General features: G+C 45.9%; 1 protein-coding gene across 1 annotated transcript; it reads left to right on the top strand.

Annotated features, from left to right (window-relative positions):
• The first annotated feature begins 631 nt into the window (after positions 1-631).
• On the top strand, positions 632-17,249 carry LOC120925048 (fatty acid-binding protein, liver-like). Its single transcript, XM_040335942.1, has 4 exons — positions 632-757; positions 8,119-8,288; positions 11,066-11,155; positions 17,131-17,249. Exons 1-4 carry the CDS (start codon positions 691-693, stop codon positions 17,182-17,184), a joined length of 381 nt encoding a protein of 126 aa, XP_040191876.1. The 5' UTR covers positions 632-690; the 3' UTR covers positions 17,185-17,249.
• Positions 17,250-17,865: the final 616 nt, after the last annotated feature.

The following is a 17,865-nucleotide window of genomic DNA, read 5'->3' as shown; positions in this document are numbered from 1 at the left end:
CACCCCGCCCTCAATTTTTCTTTATACATATTCTAAATCCAGGAGTCTTCTGATAGCTAACATGATGTCTCAAGCTCCTCCTCTTCCTTTGGTGGCAGTAGACAATGGCATCTTTTAATATTGCAAGGAGCAGTACTAACATTATGACATTAGTAGTATTGTACTGTAAGCCTAGATCATCTTGGTGACCTCAGAAAACAGGTCCATGACAACCTGGGCTCACAGGAAGTGGATTAAGTGACACTTGCTTTCTTTATATGCAGAAGAGGACCTCAAAGTGGTAAAGTCTGTAGGGAACGGCACCCGAGAGCTAATGAGGTATGAAGCAGGAGGTGCCTTTCATTTTTTTAAAGTACCGGTTTATTTATTTTTTGGAAAATATTTTAAATTGGAATTTTGCTTTTAAACTCGCCCAAGCTGTTATTACTTCCATTTATAGATATTTCTGAGACAAGCTTGTCTATGTTTTTATGTTTGCTACCAAATATGGTTTATCACAAGAAGTAAATACATAAAGCTTAGCATGACCATGCAAGGCAGATAATGTTAATGTTTGAATGGCGTTGTAGAGCCGGTGATGTAATCTCACCACTGGTCACAGATTAGAGCAGCTGCCTATAAGAAGAAGAGAATGAAGGTGTAGCACATTCGCTTTGTAACCCTCTGGTGGAGATCAGTCCCCCTCCTGCAATGGCTTTCTCAGGAACCTATGAGCTGCAGTCAAAGGAGAATTTTGAGGCTTTCATGAAAGCAATTGGTAAGAACAATTGGGTTCTTTAACTTCTATTAATATTATTATTATCACTAGTATTGCATTATAATTAACCACTTAAGCCCCCCGGACCAATATGCTGGCTAAAGACCCAAGGGGTTTTTACAGTTCGGGACTGCGTCGCTTTAACAGACAATTGCGCGGTCATGCGACGTGGCTCCCAAACAAAATTGGCGTCCTTTTTTCCCCACAAATAGAGCTTTCTTTTGGTGGTATTTGATCACCTCTGCGGTTTTTATTTTTTGCGCTATAAACAAAAATAGAGCGACAATTTAAAAAAAAATTCAATATTTTTTACTTTTTGCTGTAATAAATATCCCCCAAAAACATATAATAAAAAAAAAAATGTCCTCAGTTTAGGCCGATACGTATTCTTCTACCTATTTTTGGTAAAAAAAATCGCAATAATCGTTTATCGGTTGGTTTGCGCAAAATTTATAGCGTTTACAAAATAGGGGATAGTTTTTTTGCATTTTTATTTTTTTTATTTTTTTTACTAGTAATGGCGGCGATCAGCGATTTTTTCGTGACTGCGACATTATGGCGGACACTTCGGACAATTTTGACACATTTTTGGGACCATTGTCATTTTCACAGCAAAAAATGCATTTAAATTGCATTCTTTATTGTGAAAATGACAGTTGCAGTTTGGGAGTTAAACACAGGGGGCGCTGTAACATTTAGGGATCACTGTGTATGTGTTTACTAGTGTAGGGGGGTGTGGCTGTAGGACTGACACCATCGATCGAGTCTTCCCTATAAAAGGGATCACTCGATCGATGCGCCGCCACAGTGAAGCACGGGGAAGCCGTGTTTACACACGGCTCTCCCCGTTCTTCAGCTCCGGGGAGCGATCGCGACGGAGCGGCTATGAACAAATAGCCGCGCCGTCGTCCCGGATCGCTCCCCGAGCGGACCTGACCTCCGCATGTACCGGGGGGGGGGGGTCCCGATCGGACCCCCCACCCACGTCTAGGCAGGCACGTACAGGTACGTTGATGTGCCTGTCCGTGCCATTCTGCCGACGTAAATGTACATGAGGAGGTCGGGAAGTGGTTAAAGAGAACCTGTAAAAAATATTGGGACAGATTCTCGTACAGCGGCGTATCTTTGCGGCGGCGTAACGTATCCGATTTATGCTACGCCTCCGCAACTTAGACGGGCAAGTGCTGTATTCTCAAAGCACTTGCTCCGTAAGTTGCGGCGGCGTAGCGTGAATCGGCCGGCGTAAGCCCGCCTAATTTAAATGTGGGAAATGTGGGGGGCGTGTTTTATGTTAATGTTATGTGACCCGACGTGATTGACGTTTTTCACGAACGGCACATGCGCCGTCCCTGGAAATCTCCCAGTGTGCATTGCTCCTAATACGCCGCGAGGACGTATTGGTTTTGACGTGAACGTAAATTACGTCCAGCCCCATTCACGGACGAGTTACGCAAACGACATAAAATTTTCACATTTCACAATTTTTAAGATTAGATTCATGCTCATTTTGTCAAGGGGAATCGGGTATTTTTTTTTTAAATCGAAGCTGTACTTACCGTTTTTGAGATACATCTTCTCCGCCGCTTCCGGGTATGGGCTGCGGGACTGGGCGTTCCTTCTTGATTGACAGTCTTCCCACAGGCTTCCGACGGTCGCATATATCGCGTCACGATTTTCCGAAAGTAGCCGAACGTCGGTGCGCAGGCGCCGTATAGAGCCGCATCGACGTTCGGCTTCTTACGGCTACTCGTGACGCGATAGATGCGACCGTCGGAAGCCTGTCAATTAAGAAGGAACGCCCAGTCCCGAAGACCATACCCGGAAGCGGCGGAGAAGATCGCTCTCTAAAACGGTAAGTACTGCTTCGTTTTTAAAAAAACTACCCGATTCCCCTTAAAAAATGAGCCTCAATCTAATCTTAAAAACATTTTTTTAGGGTGAACTCCCGCTTTAACATTGGTACGCCACCATATAGCAGGGGTACCTTTACGCCGGGAAAAGCCTAACGTAAACGGTGTAACTGTACTGCGTCGGCCGGGCGTACGTTCGTGAATTCACGTATTTAGCTGATTTACATATTTCGACGCGTAAATCAGCGTACACGCCCCTAGCGGCCAGCGTAAATATGCAGTTACGATCCGACGGCGTAAGAGACTTACGCCTGTCGGATCTAAGGGAAATCTATGTGTAACTGATTCTAAGGCCCCATACTCACGACCAAACATGTCTGCTGAAACTGGTCCGCGGGCCAGTTTCAGCAGACATGTTTGGTCGTGTGTGGGCGCGAGCGGGCCGAATTCCAGCAAACATTTGCCCGCCGGGCCTTTTCCCAGCGGAAAAATATTCCTGGACTTGTTTTAAAACAGTCCGCTGGAATCCTGCCCACTCGGACATGTACGGTCGTCAGTACAGACCTACCGTACATGTCCAGGCGCCCGCCGTCCCTCGCATGCGTCGAATGACTTCGACGCATGCGTGGAAGCATTTTAAAGGCAGGCCGCCCACGTCGCCGCGTCATTGTCGTGGCGACACCGCGTCATCGGCACGGCGACACCGCGGACACCCCCGCGTATTGTTTACGCGCGGACTTCTGTACGATGGTGTGTACAACCATCGTACAGAAGCCCTCTGGCAGACATGTACGGTGAAAACGGTCCGACGGACCGCTTTCACCGTACATGTTTGTCCGTGTGTACCCGGCCTAAGAATCAGGCGCATAGATACGACGGCGCAACTCAGAGATACGCCGTCGTATCTCTTTTGAGAATCTGGCCCATTGTTTTAGGTTTGGAGGGTAAAAGAGGATACAGATGGTTTTTCAAATAGACACCAACGACAACGTATCTCCTGATACGCCGTCGTATCTCTGAGTTGCGCCGTCGTATCTATGCGCCTGATTCTTAGAATCAATTTTTTGTTACGAGGTTATTTAGATCTACTGTATGCTCTTCAGTTTAGAACAGGGGTCTCCAAACTTTCTAAACAAAGGGCCAGTTTAATATCCTCCAGACTTTAGGAGGGCCGAACAGGAGTAAAAAATCATCCTGGCATCGGTGGGAGTAAACAATGCATCTTTGATATTAGGGGTGAAATATGGGGATGAAGTAGTGTCCTATTGCTGGTGTCAGTGGGAATAATAGTGCCCCATTGTTGGTGTCAGTTTGAGAAATAGAGCCATATCATTGGTGTCAATAGGAGGAATAGTTCCCCATCGTTGGCTTCAATGGAAGAAATAATGCCCCATTATTGGTATCAGAGGGAGGAATAGTGTCATGTATCAGTAGAAGGAAAATTTCCCCAAGGGCCGGATTCAGGCAAGCAAAGGGCCGCATTCGGCACCAGGGCTGCAGTTTGGAGACCCCTGGTTTAGAACATGCTGCATGTTTGTGCATTTACAGACATAAGAGGAACCTCACCCCCTTTGGGATTCATTTTGTTTTATCGCCTTATTTTGTCTGCTTGGTTGAGCTCACCTGCCCAGAGAATACAGCATTGACCTGTTGCCATCTGCCGATCCCTTGCCGTACGCTGGGTCCCACAACGCCGCCTTCCTTTCTGATGTCATCGGGAGCCAACTATCTCTTCTGGGTTCTTGCAGCTGGCCTCTGATGACTTACCGCTAAGTCCGTCCTCCTCCAGACACTCTTAGCTAGATTCACATAGATGGCCGCAACTTTGCGGCGGCGTAGCTTAAGGCATTTAAGCTACTCCGCCGTAAGTTAGCGAGGCAAGTACATGATTCACAATGTACTTGCCTGCTAAGTTACGGCGGCGTAGCCTAAAGCGGGCGGGCGTAAGGGCGCCTAATTCAAACTTGTCTGAGGGGGCGTGTTTTATGATAATGAGGCTTGACCCAACGTGATTGACGTTTTTTTTTACCTGCACATGCACTGGGCACCTACATTTCCCAGTGTGCATTGCGACTAAGTCCGCTGCACGGGCCTATTGATTTCGACATGGACGTAAACTACGTAAATCCCTATTCACGGACGACTTACGCAAACGGCGGGAACGGCGGCCATACTTTAACATTGGCTACGCCACCTAGGGGGCATCTTTAACTTTAGGCGGCCTATCTCTTACGTAAACGGCGTAAATGTACTGCGGCGGCTGGGTGTACGTTCGTGAATAGGCGTATCTACTGATATACATATTCTACGCCGACCGCAATGGAAGTGCCACCTAGCGGCCAGCTGAAATATTGCAACCTAAGATAGGACGGCGCAAGCCGTCGTATCTTAGATATGTTTAAGCGTATCTCTGTTTGAGAATACACTTAAACATAGGTCGGCGCAGATTCTGAGTTAGGTCGGCGTATCTACTGATAAGCCGACCTAACTCTTACTGAATCTAGCTATCTGTAAGCTGATGCCTTCTGACGTTATATGGCGAGGATTTGCCAGATGGCTGCTGGAGTGGGGTACACGTCATTCTTACCTAGGTGAGAATAGAGGGAGGGAGACAGCCTGGACCAAAAAATGTAAGAAAAAAAAAAACTGTGGAGGAAAGAAAAGCTATAGTGATCCAAAAAGTGGGGAAATGAAGGTCAGCTTTAAAGTATATCTTAGGCCAAAACTATTTAATTTTTTTCATATTTGATAGGGTAAGGAGGCGTTAAAGCCCCTGTTGTTTTTTTCTATTTACTTTTGGGAAATGTTCTTCTACTTCCTGCCCTATGGAAAACATCTCTCCAAAGAGAGATCTTTTTGTCTATAAATTCCATAGAGAATAAAATCATTTTTGCAAAACAATGTTGCCAAAAGAAAGTTTTAAAAACTGGTAGCTAGATTCAGGTAGAGTTAGGTCGGCGTATCAGTAGATACGCCGACCTAACTCTGAATCTGCGCCGACCTAGGTTTAAGTGTATTCTCAAACAGAGATAGACTTAAACCTATCTAAGATACGACGGCTTGCGCCGTCCTATCTTAGGGTGCAATATTTTGGCTGGCCGCTAGGTGGCGCTTCCATTGCGGTCGGCGCAGAATAAGTAAATCACTAGTTACGCCTATTCACGAACATACGCCCGGCCGACGCAGTACAGATACGCCGTTTCCGTAACACATTATCAGGCCTAAAGTTATTCCATCTAATAGATGGAATAGTAATGTTAAAGTATGGCCGCCGTTCCCGCTTCGAAATTCGAAAATTTTACGTTGTTTGTGTAAGTCGTCAGTGAATAGGGATTTACGTTGTTTACGTCCATGTCGAAATCAATAGGCCCGTGCGGCGGACTTATCCGCAATGCACACTGGGAAATGTAGGCGCCCGGCGCATGCGCAGTTACATAAAAAAAGGCCAATCACGTCGGGTCAAGCCTCATTATCATAAAACACGCCCCTTCAGACAAATTTGAATTAGGCGCCCTTACGCCCGCCCGCTTTAGGCTACGCCGCCGTAACTTAGCAGGCAAGTACTTTGAGAATTAAGTACTTACCTCGCTAACTTACGGCGGCGTAGCCTAAACACGCTAAGCTACGCCGCCGCAAAGTTCTGAATCTAGCTATGGATGTAAAACAAGTTCATATAGCTGTAATGGTAAGGTGTCCACAAACGTTTGACCGTATAGTGCAGTGGTCTCCAAACTGCGGCCTGGGGGATGGATTGGGGCACTTTTTTATTCACTTATATAAAAAAAGGGGCACAATATCTCCCAATGTCACCAACAGTGGGGCCCAATGACACTAATAATAGAGCACAATTCCTCCCAATGACACAAACCATGGGGCACAATTCTTCCCAATGACACAAACAGTGGGGCATTATTCCTCCCACTGGCACCAAAGATGGGGCATTGTCAGATTCCACCGATGCTGGGACATTTTCTACTCACATTAGCCACAGTCCCCCCTAAAGTCTAAAGCGGGGCGCCCAACCAGTGGCCCGGGGGCCACATGTGGCCCACAGAGCCCTCTGATGTGGCCCGCGGAGCCCTCTGATGTGGCCCGCGGAGCCCTCTGATGTGGCCCGCGACCTTCTGCTCTGGGATGAAATAAAATAGAATAGAATACTGTTATTAAAGGTAAGTTTATTACTAAAATCACAGTGTGTGTGTGTGTGTATATATATATATATATATATATATATATATATATATATATATATATATATGGGCATATGTGTTCTGCAGTGGTTACTGGGCTGCTTTCAAACTGATCCACAGGTGCAGAGACGTGCACCTGCGGGTTACCTGCACTGAGCCATAGACTTCTATTACCTGCACTTTTGGAGTGCTGAGAGTAGAGTGGACTCTATAGAGCCGAGTGGGCTGCCATCCACCCGTTCCGCTCAACATGGCCCACGACCGGTTACCAAGTCGCTTAAGTGGCCCTTGCTCTTCAAAAGGTTGGGTACCCCTGGTCTAAAGGACAGTAAACTGGCCCTTTGTTTAGAAAGTTTGGAGTTCCTTACTTTCTGTCTATTCATCTGCTGTTAAGATGGCCATACACTATTTAGAATTTCGTTCTATTTTCTAATAATTAGTGGATCAAATAGACATTTATTTTTTGATCACAGTGATGATAAAATTGGAAGGAGCAGGATGGAAAAAAATGTCTCAAGTGTACAAATTTCTAACAGCGTATGTGGTTTTCATTTGGCGGAAAAGTCCATTCATTCCAAATCGAAAGTCAAAAGCAAACAAAATGTAAGAAGTTCAGAAAGAACCTTCGAATGACATTCGTTTAGTTATTGAATATCCTGAGAATTTTTCTAATAAATGTGCTTTTGAAAATGTATTAGTGCATGGGCAGCTTTAGACTATACAGGAAGACAAGAGAAATCACCTGTATCAGGGCATGGACAGAGATTCTAGGCCTTCACATGCCATCCAAAACTAAAAAGCTAAATGTGATCTTTAAAGGGGTTGTAAAGGAATTTTTTTTTCCCCCCTAAATAGCTTCCTTTACCTTAGTGCAGTCCTCCTTCACTTACCTCATCCTTCCATTTTGCTTTTAAATGTGAGAAATCCTCACTTCCTGTTCTTCTGTCTGTAACTACACACCGTAATGCAAGGCTTTCTCCCTGGTGTGTCGTGACTCTCTGCTTTCCCAGAAGAAGTGTGGATTCATCTCCTCTCTGACATACGTAACGTATCTACAATACGTTACGCCGCCGCACTTCTACGTGAATCTGGCCCTAAATAACTATTCTCCCTGTATGTCAAAGCAAACTAAGAGAGTTGTCTATTTGCTTGCTGTACTCTTCATCTGGATGACTGGTGTCCACAATCTCCTTTAGTACCAGCACTGCGAGTTGCTATGCCTTGGCACCCAAAGCAAACTTGAAATATGTGTGTGGATGCTTAGATGTTTGACCAAAGACAGTTTGAAAACGCACAAAACAAGAGTATTTACTGATTGCAGGGGTTCCTGATGATGTCACCCAGAAAGCAAAAGATCTGAAGACTATCACAGAAATTGTCCAGACTGGGAATCATTTTGTGATTACAATGACCACGGGGCTTAGTATCTTACGAAATGAGTTCACAATCGGTGAGGAGGTTGAGATGGAATCACTGATTGGCAAGGCTAAGGTAAGAACAGCAACAGGAGGAGTTGTAAAAGGATGAAATGATAATGGTAATGTTGTAGTTTTATCTAAAACTGAGCATAAATATGTAGCACCCTCCTAGTTAGGCGCTAGGCTGTCAGGTAAATTTAGTTCTTTTTGTGCTCCTGTGTAATCAGTGGAGCTGCTGCTGATTGCTCTGGGCTGATCAGGGTCCCACCGGCTGCACACTAGACTGCTTGGGCCGGATTCAGAAAATAGATACGCCGGCGTATCTCCTGATACGCCGTCGTATCTCTGAGTCCGGCCGGTCGTATCTATGCGACTGATTCAGAGAATCAGTTACGCATAGATATCCCTAAGATCCGCCAGGTGTAAGTGTTTTACACCGTCGGATCTTAGGCTGCAATTCCAGGCTGGCCGCTAGGTGGCGCTTCCGTATTTTTACGCGAGGAATTTGCAAATGAGGATTTACGCCGATTCAGAAACAAACGACCGCCCGACGGTTTTTTTTTTGCATCGTTTGCGTTCGGCTTTTTCCGGCGTATAGTTACCCTTGCTATATGAGGGGTAGCTAATGTTAAGTATGGCCGTCGTTCCCGCGCTGAGTTTTGAAATTTTACGTCGTTTGCGTAAGTCGTTCCCGAATACGGCTGGATGTAATTTATGTTCCCCTTCGAAACCAATGACGTCCTTGCGACGTCATTTAGAGCAATGCACACTGGGATATTTTATGGATGGCGCATGCGCCGTTCAAACAAAACGTAAAAAACGCGGGGTCAAGACACATTTAGATAAAACACGCCCCCTATATCCCCATTTGAATTACGCGGCCTTACGCCGCAACACATACGTTACGCCGCCGTAACTAAGGGCGCAAGTTCTTTCTGAATAAAGAACTCACGCCCAAAGTTAGAGCAGCGTAACGTATCGGAGATATGTTACGCGGGCCGGAACAGATACGCCATTGTATCTGAATCCGGCCCCTTCTCTTTGCTTTCTGGAAATATCCAGGTCAAAGGGGTGGAACAGGCTGAGTGAGCAGTTTGAATATTTATGAGGTCCCAGCCAATTCCTGAGGGGACGTGCTCAAAAGATGGGTGGAGAGAACATAAATAGTCTTGGGCTGCATCAGTCAAGGTCCTTGTCCAGTAGGAGAAGCACCCAGCCTGGAGAGCTGCCACCCTCCCAAGCAAACCTGCACCTTTTCCTTCAGAGAGACTTCAAGCTAGAGAAGGGGGATTTTCCCTAGGATCCAGTCTGGTGAGTTCACTAAGCAGTTTTCTGACTGACTGACTCTGATGCCGCGTACACACGGTCGTTTTTCGGCATGAAAAAAAACAACGTTTTTAAAAACGTCATTTAAAATGATTGTGTGTGGGCTTCACATTGTTTTTCGGCTTCTGAAAAACGACAAAAAAAAAAATTCGAACATGCTGCATTTTTTTACGTTGTTTTTTAAAATGCCGTTTTTCGGGTTGTAAAAAATGATCGTGTGTGGGCTAAAACAACGTTTTAAACCCGCGCATGCCCAGAAGCGAGTTATGAGACGGGAGCGCTCGTTCTGGTAAAACTACCATTTATAATGGAGAAAGCACAGTCATTACGCTGTATACAACTATATAGATACGCATCTGAAACCTTTCCTAATACTGGGCCATATTCTCCTAGATTTCCCGCGGGCGGCGCGTAAGCCATTTACACTCCGCCGCCCCAACCTACAGGAGCAAGTGCTGTATTCCCCAAACACTTGCTCCATAGTTTGGGGAGGCGGAGTGTAAATGGCCCGGCGTAGCCACGCGTATCTCCAAGGGGGCGGCTTCTATTTAAATTAAGCGCGCCCCCGATTCTAACGAACTGCGCATGCGCCGGGCTTAAAATAGCCCAGTGCGCATGCTCCAGTTCTCGGCGTAAAACGACAATGACGCCGACGTGTGCGTCATTGACGTAAAGTCGTATTCAAGAACGACTTAGGGAAACGACGTAGCCAACGGAAAAAAACGACGCGGACCCGACGCCATACTTAACATGGCCTACGTGGGACTTGCGTAAACTTACCCCTCATATAGCAGGGGTAAGTTTACGCTTACGCAAACGACGTTAGCAACGGTTAAGCGACGCGAATTTGTTCGGGAATCGGCATATCAGGCTCATTTGCATAAACAAATGAGACCTGAACGTAAACGCCATCTAGCGGCAGGCGGAGTGATTACATTTAAGTTCCGACAGTGTAAGTGACTTACACATGGCGGATCTTAAGTGTATCTATGCGAAAATGATTCTAAGAATCAGTCGCATAGATACACGGGCCAAAAAAGAGAGATACGATGGAGTATCCTGAGATACTCCATCGTATCCTTACTCAGAATATGGCCCACTGTCCCTGACAGATGGGTGACCTGTCCCTTTACTACCCACATGTAAATGCACACCAAACCCAGGGACCAAGGTCTTAAATGGACTCTTCCATACCTAAGATGGACGCCAGAGTCACATGGGCAGCCAGCATCCAATCAGATCACTGACCCAGTGACTCAGGAAACCATAGAGGAACCATGTTCCTCTTGACTTCTTGAGTTCTTCAGTTGAGCGCCCCCTGCAGTGGAGACAACAGACTGCACCTGCCTACAAGCACCTGCACACATTTACTTGTGCACAGAAAGGATTATACCCCTGTGTTCTTTTTTATTATCTATGAAATACAGTTTTACTCATTATGTTGCTTTAAAAAATACATTTATTGAAAATTAAAAAAGAAAAATCATGAACATGTACTATTGTTGTTTTTTTTGTTTTTCCCAGACTGTCGTTAATCTAGTGGATGGCAAGATGGTTGCGCAGCTTAAGGAGATTCACTCTGTCACTGAAGTCTCCGGAGATCTTCTCATCGGTGTAAGTATACTGCGCTTCTACCTGAACGCCAAATACACATTTAGGGCCAGATTCCTCTAAGATCCTGCTGCAGCGGCACGTAAGCTATTTACACTACGCCGCCCCAACTTACAGGAGCAAGTGCTGTATTCCCCAAACACTTGCTCCATAGTTTGCGGAGGCGTAGTGTAAAAGGCCCGGCGTATCCCCGCGTAATTCAAAGGGGGCGGCTTATATTTAAATTAAGCGCGCCCCCGTGCCGATCGAACTGCGCATGCGCCGGGCTAAAAATAACCCAGTGCACATGCTCCAGTTCTCGACGGAAAACGTCAATGACGCCGACGTGTGTGTCATTGACGTAAAGTCGTATACAAGAACGACTTACGAAAACGACGTACCCAACGGGAAAAGACGACGCGGACCAGACGCCATACTTAACATGGCATACGTGGGACTGGCGTAAGGTTACCCCTCATATAGCAGGGGTAACCTTACGCTTACGCAAACGACGTAAGCGACGGTTACGCAATGCGATTTTGTTCGGGAATCGGCGTATCAGGCTCATTTGCATAAGCAAATGAGACCTGAGAGTAAACGCCACCTATCGGCCGGCGGCGAATTACATTTAAGATCCGACAGTGTAAGTGACTTACACCTGTCGGATCTACAGCGTATCTATGCGAAAATGATTCTAGGAATCACTCGCATAGATACGCGGGTCAAAAAACAGAGATACGACGGAGTTTCCTGAGATACGACGGAGTTTCCTGAGATACGACGGAGTTTCCTGAGATACGACGGAGTTTCCTGAGATACGACGGAGTTTCCTGAGATACTCCGTCGTAACTCTTATGAGAATATGGCCCTCAATGATCACATGTATAAAACAATTGGGCCTTATGTAGTATCTGCAGGGGAACAACCAGTAGCAACCAGTGTCAACCATTGAGAGGAATGCCAAACCAATAAACTGAGTTATGATCAAGCATACGTATATATTACTCAAAGGAAAACAGCTATCTGCATCATTAACCCCTTCACACCTAAGGGTAAAACAAATGTTGCATCTTTGACATGTGTTAGTACAACCGTACATATCATCACTACTTTGTGTATCGAGGTGGATTATACCTTGTTTTTTTCAAGACAAATTGGGCTTTCTTTTGGCGGTAAATGGTAATGGATATTTCCTAAAAAACATTTTTTTTATCAAACGAAACTGGCCAAAAATTGATGAAAAATAAATAAAACAAAAATAATAATAATTATATGGATACACACTATACAACTTTTGTTGCTAGATTTCCTTTAGGCTGGGTTCACACCATCGCAGCACTGTTTCAGGTTCGATTTCAGCCCAAATCGTTGGCTGAATTTGGACCTGAAACGGACCAAAAGACACACAGGGCTCCTGTGCAAATTCGCACTGGAACCTGCATCTAATTCGCAATGGTGTGAACCCAGCCTTATGCCGTGTACTCACGACCGTTTTTCATGTCATGGAAAAAACAATGGCCCAGATTCACAAAGCACTTACGCCGACGTATAACACGTTACGCCGACGTAAGTGCAAATGTGCGCCGGCGTATGTGTGCGGCAGACCCACAAACCAACATGCGCCTAAAAACAGGCTACACCCCGCTGACAAAGCTTGCACACGCCGGGGTAGGGTGGGCGCACATTTAGGCTGGGCTCATGGTGCTGCTCCCATTGCTTAGCCATTCAAACATGCAAATGAGGGAAATACGCCGATTCACAAATGTGTGTGTGCCCGGCGCATGCTACGCGAGATGCGCGTAAGTTGGACGTCTGGCGTAAAGTTATTCCCCATAAATGAGGTGCAACCCGGCAACAGACATGCATAGGTCTGCACCAGGGAACACAAGCCGGCGTATTGTGGGTTGGACGTGTGTCTGGCTGGGCGTACGTTATGTTCACGGCGTATGCAGTGATCTGGCGTAGCTTAGGCAGTTGTGCCGGGGTGGTTGTGAGCAGGCGAAGGGGGGTGCTGTGCATGCGTCCACGTCACGGCGCATGCGCAGTTCGCGATACGTACCTGTCTGGCACTCGGCCCATCATTTGCATGGGGTCACGCCTCATTTGCATGGGGTCACGCCCACTTCCACCTACGCCGGCATGCGCCTTCGAAACCCACGCCACGCTGGCGCAGCGTTGGGAGCACTGGCTTGCTGAATGCAATGCTTGCCTCTCCGCGCTACATTGGCGTAGTGTACAGTGTTTGCTCTACGGCGGCGTAATGTGCGCCTTGCTCTCTGTAAATCTGGGCCAATGTTTTTCTCGACGTGATTCCTCTCAAGCCTTGCATACACACGATCGTGATAAAAAATGCTCGAGCAAAGCGTGGTGACGTACAACACGTACAACGGCACTATAAAGGGGAAGTTCCTTTCAAATGGCGCCACCCTTTTGGCTGATTATGCAAATTTTCCTTCTCATAACTTGCTTCTGAGCATGCACGTTTTTTTCCCGTTGTTAAAGCCTACTCACGACGAGAAAAACGACGATGTGAAAAACGACGAGAAAAAATAGAGCAGGTTCTACATTTTTAATGCCCATTTTTCTTGTCGAGAAAAATGCTCTGGAGCCTACACACGATCGTTTTTAACGACCAATTTAAAAAATTGCATTTTTCTCGTCATGAAAAACGGTCGTGTGTACGCGGCATTAGATTTACCTTCAACTATGTAGTGCAAGGGCCTGCCTGATTGCATATAAATTGAAAGTGTTTCGGTTTTGGTAAATCTCATGCCCCGTACACACCATCACTTTATGTGATGAAAAAAAAAACGACATTTTCTGTGAAGTAAAAAACGACATTTTTGAAACTTCAATTTTCAAAGACGAAGTTGCCTACACACCATCGTTTTTCTCACAATGTTCTAGCAAAGCGAGGTTACGTTCTCACCACTTTTTCCATTGAAGCTCACTTCTGGGCATGTGCGGGTGTAAAAACGTATTTTAAAACGACGTTTTTTGCTACACACGGTCAATTTCTGTGAAGTAAAAAACGATGTTTTGAAAAACGACACATAAAATTTAAGCATGCTTCAATTTTTTTTGGTCGTTTTTTACAAGACATAAAACGACGTTTTTGCCCACACACGGTCAATTAAAGTGACGTTTTTAAAAACGATGGTGATGGTGATGGTGTGTATGGGGCATAAGGCTCGGTTCACACCTATGCAAATTGATTGCCCATGTCACCGCATCCAATTCGCATAGCAGGAGAATGTGACTGGCTCTCTATGGAGCCGGTTCACGTATCTCCGCAGCGGTTCCGGTGCGGTTTGACGGAAAAACGTGTGCCTTTTTTGGTGCGTTTCAGGTTCGATTTCAGCCCAAAATTCGGACCTGAAACGGTGAACCAGCACGCACCGGACACCTGCTGTGTGACAGATGCGGCTCATATGTGAACCGAGCCTAAAGGAAAAAATCTGAAGAAAATTGTATAGTGTGTGTGTATCCAGCATCACCCTGGCAAACCTTGATATTGTTTTTGTTTTTTTTTATTCTTTATTTTGAATTTGCAATTTGTTTTCTTTGTTTTTGTTTTTTTTACACACTTGGTTTATTTACATGTTCCTCCCTTGCAAGGAGAGGAAGATATAATGTATCTTCCTCCTCATTTCGAAGAGGAAGTAAATGTAGAGGCGGGCTCACAGTGACTGATCACTGTGATAGCCAATCGGGGCTATCACAGCGATCAGGTGACCCGGAACTGAGAGTCCCGGGTCTTGATCGTTAGTACGAGATACGGGGCTCTGTGCTGAGAGTGCGCTGTGTGGCACGCTCAGGGCCGATCAATCCACCCTATAGGCTCACTATGCAAGCCGCTTAGGGCCCCGCAAAGCTGCGGAGGGCCCCCCCGTCTGGTGAGAAGTCATTTTCGGCCCCTCACCCCGCTTCTCAAAACTCGCTGGCTGCATGGGAGAAGAGGTAAGAAATCAGCACCCCCCGCTTCTCACTTTAATGTAAGATGTAATTTCCGACACCCCCTCCCCCCGCTTCTCAACTTTAATCTTTAATGTGACATGTCTCCGTCGGAAGCGCGCGCTTCTCAACTTTATTGTGACATGTAATTTTGCTTAGGGCCCCAGGGAGGTCAGGATCGGCACTGGGCACGCTCCCAGCATAAAGGGAGATACACGTATGTGGCCCCATGGAAAAAAGACCACTTAATGAGGCCGCATATTTATGTGTCAAATTTTTTAAGAGGGGCTTGCAAATGGCTGTGTGATGGCGCTAAGTGGCACACTCCTTGCTTCTTCTTGCTACCAGAACAACAATCCTCCTGCGTGAGGTTTTAACCCTCTGCCACCTTGTGCCCCTCTCCTTGCCAGAGGCCTTCTCACAACATTTCTGGCCACTGCCCATTATATCCCAAGGAAGGAATGTCCATCCAAATGTTAGGATTGCTGCACTTTACTGATGTTATTTTAAGATGGCATTACAGGGACTTCACGTAGACATACTATGTGGGGTCACTTGACAGAATGTTGTCAATCAAATATAATGGATCAGCAGTCACATGTGGAAGCAGCTCACTGTACACTTTAGTTAGCCATCTTCCCTACTTAGTCTCTTTCCTCCCAGGGTCATCAGTGCTCATTTAGAGGGTTCTGGTTTGCCTCAGACTGTCGGTATCGAGCTCACTGCTCCGTACAGGTAGCCTTCCTGAGCCAGCACCACTGCAGTCACCTCTGGCTTGGATACACTTCTCCCAGATCCTCCAGGGAGATAGCCAGGGAACACTTGGTCTAGCCTAAAAGGCATTTTGCAACCCATTCCTTGCCATCTCCACTATAAAATTGGGATGACTACAGCCAGCTCTTCTGGGTGCAGGTCTACCTCCCATCCCTGTCCAGGGCCTCCACTTGCTGACTACATCTGCCTGATGGCGAGGTCTCCCATGCCCCAACTGCACTAGGGCTCCTACCAAACTGGCTTATATGTAGGCACTGACTCACCCATCACATCACTATATGAGGCTTCTAGCTAAAAGGGACCTAGCACCTGATGACACTATTCTCTGTAAGCAGAAATTATTCTGGAACAGAGACACCTAGTGGCAGATTGGCTAACTGCACCTGCTTACACGTTTACTAATAGCTAGATTCAGGTACGGGAGCCTAACGTTAGGCAGGCGTAGCGTATCGCATATACGCTACGCCGCGGTAAGTTAGAGAGGCAAGTGCTGTATTCACAAAGCACTCGCGTCCTAAGTTACGGCGGCGTAGCGTAAATGTGCCGGCCTAAGCGCGCCTAATTCAAATTGTGAAGAGGTGGGCGTGTTTTATGCTAATGAATCGTGACCCGACGTGATTGACATTTTTTACGAACGGCGCATGCGCCGTCCCTGGACATATCCCAGTGCGCATGCTCCAAATTACGCCGCAAAGACTTATTGGTTTCGACGTTAACGTAAATGACGCCCAGCCCCATTCACGGACGACTTACGCAAACGACGTAAAAATTTCAAAATTCGACGCGGGACCGACGTCCATACTTAACATTGGCTAGGCCAGCTTTTTGTTGGACTAACTCTACGCCTGAAAACACCTTACGTAAACGGCGTATCTTTACTGCGACGGGCAAGCGTACGTTCATGAATAGGCGTATCTCGCTGATTTACGCATTCTAGGCGTAAATCAGCGTACACGCCCCTAGCGGCCGGCCTAAATAGACAGCTAAGATACGACGGCGCCCGCCGTCGTATCTTAGCTAGATTTAAGTGTATCTCAATTTGAGAATACACTTAAATTTAGGACGGCGCAGATTCAGAGTTACGACGGCGTATCTACTGATACGCCGGCGTAAACCTCTCTGAATCTGGCTATAAGATTTTGCTTTAAGTAGATCCCAGGGGAGAACATTTTTGCTTGGCCTTATGACATCCTGGTCTATTCAGAATATGCTTTGTAAAACCATGGTTGTTAACAAATAATTTGAGTGTATATGTTTTTTTTTTCTTTCAGATTTTGACCTGCAAAGGAATTGTCTACAAGTCAGTTAGCAAGAAACTTCCCTAGAAGAGCAAGCTGATATTTATTTAACAGTTAACTAAATACAATAAAAATTATGATGAAAAAATAAACTGTCGTCTTACCTATTACTAAATGTATGACTGCTGCAGGGCCACTCAAACTAATACGAATTTTTGTCTTTGGGTAGAAGTTATAGCACTCCACACCTGCTGAGTTTTCACTGCTGTGTAGACAACTTTGCCCAACCCAGAGCACTGCCTCTGGGTTGATACACACGATCAAATCACATACACACGATCAAATTTTTCGATGGGAATTGTGTAATGACAGGCTGTTGTTGAAAAATCCGACCGTTTGTACACTCCATCGGACAATTGTTGTCGGAATTTCCGCCAACAAATGTGGGATAGCATGCTTTAAAATTTTCCGACAACAAATGTGTGTTGACAGATTATCCGATCATGTGTACACAAGTCTGTCTCGGAAAAAAATCAAATGTACAAACACGCATGCTCAGAAGCAATGCTCACAATAACACAACATTAGCAGACGTTTTCCAAAGGGTGGCGATAAAGAGCTAAAAAAAACATGTATTTTCATGTTTGTTGGCTGACAATTCTTTACCGTTTGTATGCAATACAAGTTCTCGACCAACGACCTTCGGACAACAGTACTACGCTTTGTCTGATCGGAAATCCGATCGTGTGTACGAGGCTTTAGTTTAAC

This window comes from Rana temporaria, chromosome 1, assembly GCF_905171775.1.
Source record: "Rana temporaria chromosome 1, aRanTem1.1, whole genome shotgun sequence".
NCBI classification, from domain to species: domain Eukaryota; kingdom Metazoa; phylum Chordata; class Amphibia; order Anura; family Ranidae; genus Rana; species Rana temporaria.
Note: the sequence above shows the minus strand (reverse complement) of the source record. Positions and strands in the feature narration are given on the sequence as shown.